Here is an 11,138-nt window from a genome sequence, read left to right on the forward strand (position 1 = left end):
TATATATATATATATATATATATATATATATATATATACATATATATGTATATACACACACATTTGGCCAACTGCCAGTTTTTGTGATAAACTTTGTTGTAAACTGATTGAGGACACTACATTAGAAAACATACAGTTCATTGTGGTTTTCAACAACATACTGTAAACAATGTTTTTTTTACAATTGTCTTGCTGCCCATGTTACAGTAAAATAGTGTGCAAAATACAAAAAATATTTTTTAGTTTATGGTTTGGCTTTAACTATGTTTTCCAGAATTTGTTGATCTGATTGCAGAGAATGTTTCCCGACACTTTCCCTTTTCTTCCTTTGGACATTTAAATGCAAATTTCATTGGATGGACATCAGATGACACTTTTTCCCCAGAATTCCTGGTGTGTGACTGACATGTTAATGGTTAACCAATGTTTTTAAAAGAAGAGGCAGAGTTCAGAAGGGCTGAAAGCAGCAAGAGCCATTTTAATCAGGCAACTTCCTGTTTTTCACTGGAGAGAGACTGTTCACTCCGGCTTACGTTTCATCCAGGCTGGCTGTAAGTAACACTGCTTGTTACCATTTTTAATCATTTTAAAAGTGATGTTCATCTTTACGTTGTGGGTTATTGTTTGCTTTCATTTGACTGTAAAATAGGTAACATGACACATTCTCTCAACTCTAAAATCCCATGATTTTCTTGATACATATCTCATGTTTTCTGTAAATTAGCTATTTTAGTTAATGCTTCTGTTAGCATGAAAGTGGTTTAGATAAACAAACCTGTTTAATGGTGCGTATGGGTTTCAGGTGGAGGAACAATGGTGACACTGAATCGTTTGAGTGTAGAAGATCCAGACGATGGAGGTCCACTGCTGCCTGTGGTTGCAGAGACTACAACACCAACACCTGTCAGTCACAGACAGAGAATCGTTATAAACACTGAGTCCAGGGATTTTTTCCTCACCAGGTATTTCCACATAGCATTTCCCAAGACTGAAGGTCAGGCACTAACCGTTAATCCTAAAATAGGGCTTCAGATTTTTTAATCACACTGCCAAATGTCCTCAGGGCACACAATTCTAAATGTGGAATGAGTTGTAAGAATTTTATACCAACTTGGCTGAGCTAAATGCAAACAAAAATGTATTGTCTTCTTGCAAAATATTAATTATGTATGTTAAAAACTGTTTTTCATGGGATAGTAGTGAGCCTGGGCTCAAACTGTACACAAATTTTTTTAAAAAGAAGTGTTACTAAATAAAATTTAAAAAAGAAAGGCAAGAAGCAAATTAAAATTAACCTATTACTTTCATTTAATTTTTTCCCAAAATTATTTTATTTGCATTTTTATTACAATAACATTCCAAAAAAAATAAAAAAGTATGCCATATTTGGTTGAGTATACAGTATAAACAAAAATCCAACATAAAACAAACAAGTGCTCTTACAGTCATTTGAGCAGTTTAGAATCTGATCTTCTGTCTCCAACTTTTTAATATATGAAATGAACTTTTTAATATATGAAATTAACTTTTTAATATATGAATTGAAGTGTCTCCAAATACGTTAAATAACATGTTTTGTTCTATTTTCTGTTGCACAGGAAGGAGAATTTGAGCATCAGTCTGATCCTGTTGATCGGATGCTACTTGGTTATTTTGATTCCTGCACATATCCCATTGAAGAAAGCAGCAAACGTCAGCTATGACTACCTACACTCCAAAGATCTGGTAAAGACGCCTGACATTAAAGCCTTGTAGATTCTCTTTCACGAGTATTGACTGAAGTGTTTACTTTCTTCAGGTCTTATTAAATCGGTCAGCCGCTCTGTTAGCACATCCCTGTGAGCCTCGGTGGTCTCCAAGCCACATGAAGCCTTTGTCCCATTTTGAAGGCCTCCTGGACATCCCAGTGTTCCTGCAGGATCGACCTCTGGTGTGGAATTTGACGCCTCCGCTCGGGCTCCAGGGCAGTGAAGAACATCTGTCCGTGGCTCTTGCCTTGATGCCTCAACCTGGGCTGCCTTCATCGCTGACAAACGCAAACAGCTGCAGGAGATGTGTGGTGGTGGGAAACGGAGGTATTCTTCATGGGAGCCATCTTGGATCACATATAGATCAGTATGATGTCATTATTAGGTAGGTGGTCAAACAAACCCAGAAATATATTTTAAATTAATCATTTTAACTTGCACTAATCCATATGTGTATTTAGTGACAACATGGCTTTTTTTTCCCTTCACATCTGACAATACTTTGTAAATTTACGTTTATATGTTTTTATTTTATCCAGATCTTTCAAGGTAAACTGTTCTAGTGCATCAAATTCTATTTGATGAACGAGCCTTAAACGTGAACTCCAAACATAAAAACCAACTAAATTATACAGTACAATGCAATACAACATGATGTACTTTTATTCTCCCCTTGGGGAAATTTGTCTTAGACAAGCAGCTTTATCATTTGGCTTACTTGAGACTGCAGCTTTACAATACATTGACAAATTCTTGCAGTTAAGTTCACATTGACATTTCTAATGGTTTTAGCCTCCAAACTCTTCTGTGTCTCACACTTTTATACATGCGTTTTCTGAAATGATCAAACATCCGATATTTAAATGCAATGAAAAAGTGTTTAAATAGTCCCAGTCTGCACCTGAGGCTGCAGGAGTGTGCTTGGGTTACTTTCTGCAGACACAAAAAGTCTATATTTTTTGCTTTTGCACATGAAAAATCATTAGCAGCTCTTATGTTATGCAGGCAGATTGCAAATTATACTAGAAAGTTATGATTATTATAAACTGTTTTCAACAGGTCTTATAAAACAGTGTAAACTCATAACCTCATGTTCTCATAGCTTTCAGAAATGACACTGGCATTCTGCAAAGCAGATGAAAAATATGACTCAGTTCAGGAAGATTTACAAAACTTATTGTTTTATCTTGCCTCTAGTTAAAAACATTTCAAAAGCACTAGATTTGGTGTAAAATCTATTAGGGACAGAAATGCTTTAAATTATGAAGAGCTACCGTTTGTAAAAACGAACATGTCTGTTGCCAGGCTGAATAATGCTGCAGTGCACGGATTTGAGAGAGATGCTGGTTCGCATACAACCATCCGCCTGATGTATCCAGAGGGAGCCCCTCACTCTCCTAATGAGTACAAAAAGACTGCTATGGTTGCTTTGGTGGTCTTTAAAAGTCTGGACTTGGACTGGCTGACTTCTGTCATCACCAAGCAGCCTCTGGTAGATCAAGAATCACAGCTCAGAGATGTGTTTGATTTGCCATGAATGTCTCAACAATTCATGTAGCAATGCATCTATCACACCATTATGCTACATTCCCCATATATGTTTTTTTAAAGAGCTTCTGGTCCAAAATGTGGTTCTGGAGGGAGGTGGTGGAGGATATTCCCCTGAAACCAGAAAACTTCAGGATCCTCCATCCAGAGATTATTCACAAAACGGAGCAAGTCCTCCAGAAATATATTCTGAAGCAAAAAAATGTAAGTTCATCCATGCATATTTAACATTCTGGTTACATTGTACATGATATATATTTTAAGGTAATACGGCATTTTAATGGAAACTAAATCCGTCACATCCCAATAGTCCAAACTACAATGAGCAAGCACAATACTCGGTTCTAAGAGCAACAATAGATTTATAACAAAACAACAAGAATAACTTTGGCCTTTGAGTTAACTAATTTTGACTAAATCTGGATGTTTCCCTTTTTAAATAGATGGTGCCAACATTAGGAGCCAGTGCTGTGGTGATGGCTTTGCAGCTGTGTGACCAAGTGAGCCTGGCAGGGTTTGGTTACGACATGCAACACCCAGAAGCAAGGCTGCACTATTACGAGACCATACGCATGGACTCCATGAAGGCTCAAGTAGGTTTACACTAATGAACAAACAGCGTTAAGGACGCTCCAGAGCTTTATAGTATTTATTTATGCATGTTAAATCCAGGTGGTGCACGACATCAGCGCTGAAAAACTCTTCTTGAGGGACCTGGTGTCTTCAGGAGCGGTGACCGACCTCACAGGAGCTCTTTGAGCCCAGGAATGACACAATGAACTCTCTATGCACTCCTCAGTTCCTGCTGCGAGCTTCTTCTGTAATGTCCTCTGCACAGAAGCCTCCTCAGCGTGGTCTGACCTTTAACATGCTCACAGTCTCCAGGCTTCTCCCGACTGTAAATGTTAAAGGACTGTAAAAGCTCGAGGATTTGTAACTCAGTTTCAGTGAACTCATATCTTCAGCTGATGTAAGTATAATAATAAAATATGTATTAGAGTGGTCAGACAAAATACTCAGTGATTAAATAAATGCTACGTTTCATGGTTCACTTAGTGCAATTTTCATTTTGTTTGCAAACCACAATAAACAAGTGAATCTAGGGAAACAAATGTTCACACTCCACAAAAATAATGTTAAATCAGAACTTGGTCAAATGAATGATGTATGTTTCTTCTCATATTTGCAAGATTTGAAGACAGAAGATGCACAGCAGTGAAGGAGGGGGTGGAGCCTCCAGTTTTTTTTTTAGTTTTTCCTTTACAAAAGACCAAGTTCACTATACAGCAATTTCTACTGCATCGTTTATATTGGTTACTGGCAGCAGGGTTAAAAATTAACAAATGTACTTATTTTGTAAATAAAATAAAAATAAATTGCCAACCTTATAGCCAAAATTTAGTGTTTTGACGTATTCGAGCTCAGGGCATGTACTGATTATGCTAATGTAACACCAAATTCTAGTTCAATAATACTGAACAGTAGTCCCTCGCTACTTCGCGGTTCATTTTTCGCGGACTCGCTCTACCACGATTTTTCAAAGTAAGATAGATGACCCGTACGATCGGCATGGATTTTTTAAAATTTCTAAGCGCTCTTTTAGAGCACTTAAGAGTTTAGAAACATTGCTTAGAATATTGCAAGCATGTGGAAAGGGTTTAAAGCGCCTTGTGTGTGTATATGTATATATATATATATATATATATATACACACACAAACATTAAAATAAACTACTACTTACTTAAAAGTTGCAAGTTCATACAACCTTTATTTAGACAGGTTAATCCCAATAATACAGTACTACTTGTACTACTATTCCTACTTTACGTTTTTTCACTTATCGGACTTCAGGGTACGGATCCTCCTCAATAAACGAGGGACTACTGTATCTATAAAATTAACTGAAATTCAGTCATATTTGTGCTTGTTATCATTTAGCTTTGGGAACCACCCAGAATTATATTGACTCAAAAAGTTAATTGATTGTAGACGTGCATGCAATCCTTTTCCTGAAAGTTAATAAAATGTCCTTCAGATTTTCAAGCTATTTTGTGAACAGAGACAGAGTTCACTCAACGTGTGGCATGGAGGCTGCACAGCTGCAGAAAGAAAAGCTTTCAGAGAGTGGTGAAGGCTGCACAGAAAACTGTTGGGAGTCAGCCTCCTCGCCATCACAGACACACCTCCAGATGTAGGAAAAGAGCCACCTGCATCATGAAGGACCCCACTCACCCAGCATACACACTTTTTGCCCCGTTCCCCTCAGGCAGGAGGTTAAGGAGCATTAAGTGCAGAATCACTAGACTGAGGAACAGCTTCTACCCTGAGGCTGTTAAGACTCAAATATCTAACCAGAATAATCGTCGTTATAGATCACATCATGTTGCTGATCTATTTCATGCTGCTGTGTTCATTCGTGCTCATCTGCTCACACAGACTCATGTTCATGCTGCTGTTCGGCGTATTGTTTTTATGCCATTAGTGCTTAGTGTATATTTAGTTAATGTTTTTCTTAGTTCATATCTTTTTATTTTACACTTTATTATTGGATGTAACTGGGACCCTGTGTACATAATTACGTGACAATAAAGAATCTCTGAATCAAACAGTTAATGTCAAAGGTTTAACCAAAGATTTCCTTCAGTCTTTTAGCTACAACACCCAATTATAGCTTAATATTTGTGAAGATCAACTGACCTTTAGCCGTTTTTATATTTGCTAAAGTCGAACAGCCGTGGTAACCATTTTAAATCAAAACATAAATACAATAAACACTACAAGCACTTAAAAAGGGGAGGAAATTCAGCATCATTTATTGTACGAAAGAACAGCACGAGTGTTTTAACAACACAATATCTACAAAACAAAGGTGATTTTCTTATTCTTCATAAGGCACATTGATTCATTGTAAACAAAAAGTGCACAGTGGTAATTTGCCGTGCAAATCACAGACGTGCTTCCAATAAATAAACTTCAGAAGACTCAACCTCATACACAACAAACCCAACCGTTTAAACACAGCTGCAGAGCACAGTGAGTATGAGGGCTCCTGAACGTCTGTCGCTTCAGTGTGACGGCCGGTTTACAGCAGCGGGTTGCGTGACGGCTCCCACAGTTTGCTTGCAAGTTGTCTGCAGTGCTGGAGGATGATTTCAGTGGGGATGACCCCCAGATGGACCGTCAGGAGCTCGTAGCACTTTACAGTCTCAACTTTATCTTTATAGTTCTTGCTGTAGTACCGAAGTAACCTCCTGCAGGACATACAACTTAGTTAAAACTGAAGTTTAAGCCTTATGAATTTACAAAAATCTGTGTTTATGTGCGTTTGTTACTTGTAGTAATCACAGGCAAGCACCCCGATGGGTGGGGAGTCATCAGATAGTACAGGTATGTCCACTGAGTCTAACTTGTACCCCTGATGGATCAGATGTAAACATTAAACGTTTAATACATCAGGTGCTGTAACGTGACGTGATGGTAACTTACAGTTTCGTTTTCAAACCAGAGGAAGTAACAGAAGTAGAAGTCTCCGTCACGCAGAGTGACGGTGGAATAACCCTTCTGAAGATAGCGCCGTGTTGTTCTGACCAGGCCCCACACCTTCAGTATGCAAGGACAACACAACACTTAGCATATACACGAACAAAAGCGATAGCTTGTAACGTGATGATTTATGCTGAATTTCTGCAATAATATCAATTAAAACAGGAAAGAAATGGTAAAATAAAAGCTAAAAAATGCAAAACAAAAGATAACTAGCTAAAATTTAAATGCGCAAAAAAGTAACTAAAAGCTAAAGTTAAAAAAACAAAGCTAAAAGCTAAGTATACTGAAGCAGATTTCAAAGAGCTCCACGTACTTTCAATGAGGAAAAAAATAGTCAGGGAAAACCAGTAGAGTATTTCAAAATGTTCATAATTTATCAAAACCAAAAGTCATAGTAGTAATACCCTAAACAAGCAGAACAGTTTGATATACGAATGGTTAAAATAGCCGTAAGTATCGTGTAAAAAATGTCCCGAAGACGATATAAACAGGACAACAACAGTGTGGATGCTCAGCGCTGACACATTTAGTCCGTTATTAAAGCTTTGACTAAAACTAATAAAAAAAATAAAATAAAGTGCACAATGACCTTGTTTTTAATATGATGAGCCACAGGTCCCTTTCCCAGCTCAGACGTGGTGCGCTCCGTGATGCTGAGTGACGGAGCGATCATTTGGCCACTCGATCGGTCCACGCAGATAAAATGGATGAGGCCTGGGAAATCCTCCAGGTACGTGAGATGAGCTTGGTCAAGATCAATAAACACAGTTGTAGGGATACGAAACGATTATCAAATTTCTTACAAATTTTATGCACTTTAAAGATACATTGCAAACCACGTTTGGTTAAATAAAAAGAATATGACACTATTGTGATGTTCCTCTTGCTTTTCACCAACAGGAAGTCCTTCCAGTCCATCAGTTTCTCTCTGCAGAGTTTTAGAGCGAAAGAGTGGAAGAAAAAGACGATCACAAACAAGGGATGTAGCTGTAGAGTTTTACAGATGCAGCTACACTAAAATAAGTTAAAAATAACTGTTGGTGTATTCGTACGCACTGCACCATAGCCTGGGCTCGTTCCTGCAGACCAAGGGAGAGGCGCTGAGGAACGTCCATGAGGAAACATTGTCGATATATGCTGCACAGCTGGGTCTTCATTTTCTTACACAACGGAATAAGACTGCAACAAAAACATACATGAAATCCCTCAGAGGGGGCTTGAGATGGCATTGTTATGAGGCGCTTTGGCCAGCAGGGGGCAGCAGAGGACTTACTCTCTGCTAAATCCAGATTTTCCTTTGGCAAAAGCTTTGTTCTTAAACTCTGTCCAGACGCTCTGTAGCTGTGCAAACTGGGAAGAGAAAGAAAATTCAAAACGTGAAAATGCAAACCGTTGTTATTTAAGGTGTTAAATATTGGTTTCTGTACCGCACTAAAGGATCATAATGGATTAATTCAGCAGACTGGAAATAAAACCATATGTTCCAATTTACAATAAAAATTAATTTACACTAATGACTGTAGTACAGCTGGTAATGTTTTTTTTTTGGTTGTTTTTTTTTAATAATCACATGTTCACACAATAAGGAGGGGTTAAAAAAACGTGACATTAAAAAAAAGCATTATTTAAAAGCTTTACATGCAATAAAAGTGTTGGCAGATAATATTACAAACCTGAAACTCGTGAGGCCCTAAAGCTTTGATAAATTTGTCCAGTTTGCTGCGAACGTCATACATGTTCAGAGGGCTTCTGGCTGCAGCAGGACTCCCTTGGCCTTCTTGTAAACGCTTCTCCAGCTTGTTAAAGTCCTCCAAGTATTTATACACAGACATGGCTACTGCACTGTTGGGGATCTGGCATAAATATTAAAAGAGCAAATATATGCTCAGGAATCGTATCAGCTTAATACATACATATCTGCAAACTGTGCCACATTTCTTCCTCTTCCTTTTAAGAGAAAGCTGCATGCAGATGTTACATGCATCCAAAAACCTTAGTGAGCAGAACCAGGGTGATGCCAGGCCACAGCGGGAGACAGTACATGGAGTGAGGCATCATGGGATACAATCCATCTTTGAGGCACACATCAAGGAAAACCCGGCGAGGGGTTGAAGGGTCGGGTGGACCGACTTCCAGTGTGTGTAAGCTGTCCTCGGCCATCTGAAGACACCATGTGAGAAGCATCACTTCTAAGAACCGACTCGGCTTCATCGTGAAGCGTTTTCTTACCTGGATGTCTGGGTCCACAAACTCGAACACGGGAGTTCCTCCTCTGCCAGCTTTCTCTGGCGACAAAACAAAACATGCACATTCAGCAAACTGTTGCAACGATTATTATGATGTATTCTTTGCGTGCTGCTCGTCCATCCATGCAAACTTCATATGACGGCTGACTTTTTAAGACACACTATGCTTCTTTAAAATATTGTATTTATTTTAATATGAAACTACCTGCTACCCTGCATGTAAAAAAACAAAAAAACAATTTTTATTTGATTCGTTAGATTTGCGAGAGTTCCATTAAAATCTGACCCGTGGTTTGTGAAATATTTTGCTAACAGACAAACTTTGATTTGATTTGGGCTAGTGCCTATCCTTCTTACTTACAATCAATCCATAAAGTTCAAAAATCTTTTGCAAGCATTGTCGCTAACTCGCCACATTTAGCTCTGCCCACACCTCTGTTTACATTTTTTTTTTTATTCTTACAATTTACAATGTGAATAAGTATCAAACAGGAATTGTGATGTATAAAGTTATATATCTTTACCTAAATATTTTCATAATTTCCTTGAGTTTAATTCTTATTATCATTCATACTCTAGAAGAAGGAGGGATGATTTACATATCCCCTTCTGCAGAACCACTGCTGCTAAATATCCATTCATGCATCAAGGTGTTGTGCAACAGTTTTAAACAACTCTATGAATCATGTACAACATTATTTGTATTCAAAAGAAAGTTGAAACAAAGTTTACAGATATTTTTAACATATACGTTTAATTTTTTACTATTATTTTAATATTTTTGGACAATTTAAATTTATTATAAACTATTGTCTATTGCTTTGGTGTGTATTTGTGTGTGTTTAAAGTAAGATGTAAGCTTATATATAAAGCTTTTATGATTTTTTTCCTTTAATTTTTTAGAAGTGTGTGTGTGTGGGGGGGGGGGGGGGTCTTGTAAGCCGATTTTGGGTTTTTATGACCTCCCCTGCACTTTTTTTTTAAATCTTTTCCTTTATGTGTGTTGTTTCTATTTTGTGCAAACAATAAAAATAACAAATGATAATAATAATAACTTGCACACAGACAGAAACAACTGATATAACACAAATACTATGATTCTGCCCAACAACACACCTGAACTGCTGGAGTCTCTGCTGGAAGGTGAGGGCTCCGGGGTGTAAAAACTTTCAGGACCAGAACCAGATGTGCTCTCAACATCCTTCACAAACATACAGAACAAAACTGAGAAAAAAAACACAACAAATAAAACAAAACATGGAAACGACAGAAAAAAAGACGCCCAACATTTTGTGGTTTGTTCGTTTGAGCGGCTGTGAGCAACTTGTTACCTCAGGACTTGGATCATCCAGGTCCACATAGCTGGGGTACAGATTCTGGGCCATGACGATGAGCGCCAGGAGGTCTGAGGTGGTGAGGATACTTGCGTTGCGGCTGCAGTCAGGAGACATGCTAAACACTTTACAAAGCTCGCTCTCACAGAACTGTAGATAAAAACAGGAACTACAAGCCAGATCAGGGACTGGGTAAAACAGGCAGGTTAATGGAAATGTGTACCTGGAGTAGAAAGCAAGCAGTTTAGTGTGGACCAGGATGAAGGCGTGCAGAACCTCCTCTCCTGCCCTCTCCACGCTGCTGTTGAGCTGCTGCACCAGGCGGCGCTCCAGGAACTCGATGCACTGCTCACACAGAGTGGGATGAATCAGCCTCTCCACTGCCTGAGAGATGGGACGGGACGGAGTCAAAAGACGGGTGAGCAGAAACCACTACATCAACATGTTTAAAAACATGCTTTATTTTTTCTTCTTTCGGCTGCTCCCTTCTTCAGGGGTCGCCACAGAGAACTAACTTGCACGGACTTGGCAATTGTTGTTACACTGGATGCCGTTCATGACACAACCACAGACCACCGAGCTACCACATGTAAAATCAAATGTTTTGTTTCATTTATTTATTTGTTACTGGAGAAAACTACTCAAAAAAGGGGAAACTGGTCTGTCTGTCTATCTACAGCTCTATCCATCCATCTATCTACAGCTCTATCTATCC

At 38.5% G+C, this 11,138-nt stretch overlaps 2 protein-coding genes across 2 annotated transcripts in view; one reads left to right on the forward strand and one right to left on the reverse strand.

The window, feature by feature from the left end:
- Positions 1-465: 465 nt before the first annotated feature.
- st3gal7 (ST3 beta-galactoside alpha-2,3-sialyltransferase 7) lies at positions 466-4,336 on the forward strand. Its single transcript, XM_037685570.1, has 8 exons — positions 466-551; positions 803-962; positions 1,599-1,725; positions 1,799-2,133; positions 3,054-3,240; positions 3,360-3,500; positions 3,740-3,889; positions 3,969-4,336. The coding sequence occupies exons 2-8, from the start codon at positions 814-816 to the stop codon at positions 4,053-4,055; spliced, it is 1,176 nt and encodes a 391-aa protein (XP_037541498.1). The 5' UTR covers positions 466-551; positions 803-813; the 3' UTR covers positions 4,056-4,336.
- Positions 4,337-6,362: 2,026 nt separating this feature from the next.
- Positions 6,363-11,138, reverse strand: part of hps1 (HPS1 biogenesis of lysosomal organelles complex 3 subunit 1) — a 7,824-nt gene continuing 3,048 nt past the window's right edge. Inside the window, exons 6-18 of the mRNA XM_037685581.1 lie at positions 10,647-10,807; positions 10,421-10,523; positions 10,212-10,290; positions 9,073-9,122; positions 8,836-9,003; positions 8,517-8,696; positions 8,117-8,193; positions 7,900-8,022; positions 7,706-7,771; positions 7,433-7,577; positions 6,784-6,897; positions 6,630-6,712; positions 6,363-6,548 (exon numbers count right to left, since the gene is read on the reverse strand). Coding sequence (XP_037541509.1) covers positions 6,380-6,548; positions 6,630-6,712; positions 6,784-6,897; positions 7,433-7,577; positions 7,706-7,771; positions 7,900-8,022; positions 8,117-8,193; positions 8,517-8,696; positions 8,836-9,003; positions 9,073-9,122; positions 10,212-10,290; positions 10,421-10,523; positions 10,647-10,807 — 1,518 coding nt within the window. The 3' untranslated portion in view covers positions 6,363-6,379. The remainder of the gene's footprint in view (positions 6,549-6,629; positions 6,713-6,783; positions 6,898-7,432; positions 7,578-7,705; positions 7,772-7,899; positions 8,023-8,116; positions 8,194-8,516; positions 8,697-8,835; positions 9,004-9,072; positions 9,123-10,211; positions 10,291-10,420; positions 10,524-10,646; positions 10,808-11,138) is intronic.

This window comes from Nematolebias whitei, chromosome 1 (genome assembly GCF_014905685.2).
Source record: "Nematolebias whitei isolate Nwh7 chromosome 1, NemWhi1, whole genome shotgun sequence".
Lineage (NCBI taxonomy): Eukaryota > Metazoa > Chordata > Actinopteri > Cyprinodontiformes > Rivulidae > Nematolebias > Nematolebias whitei.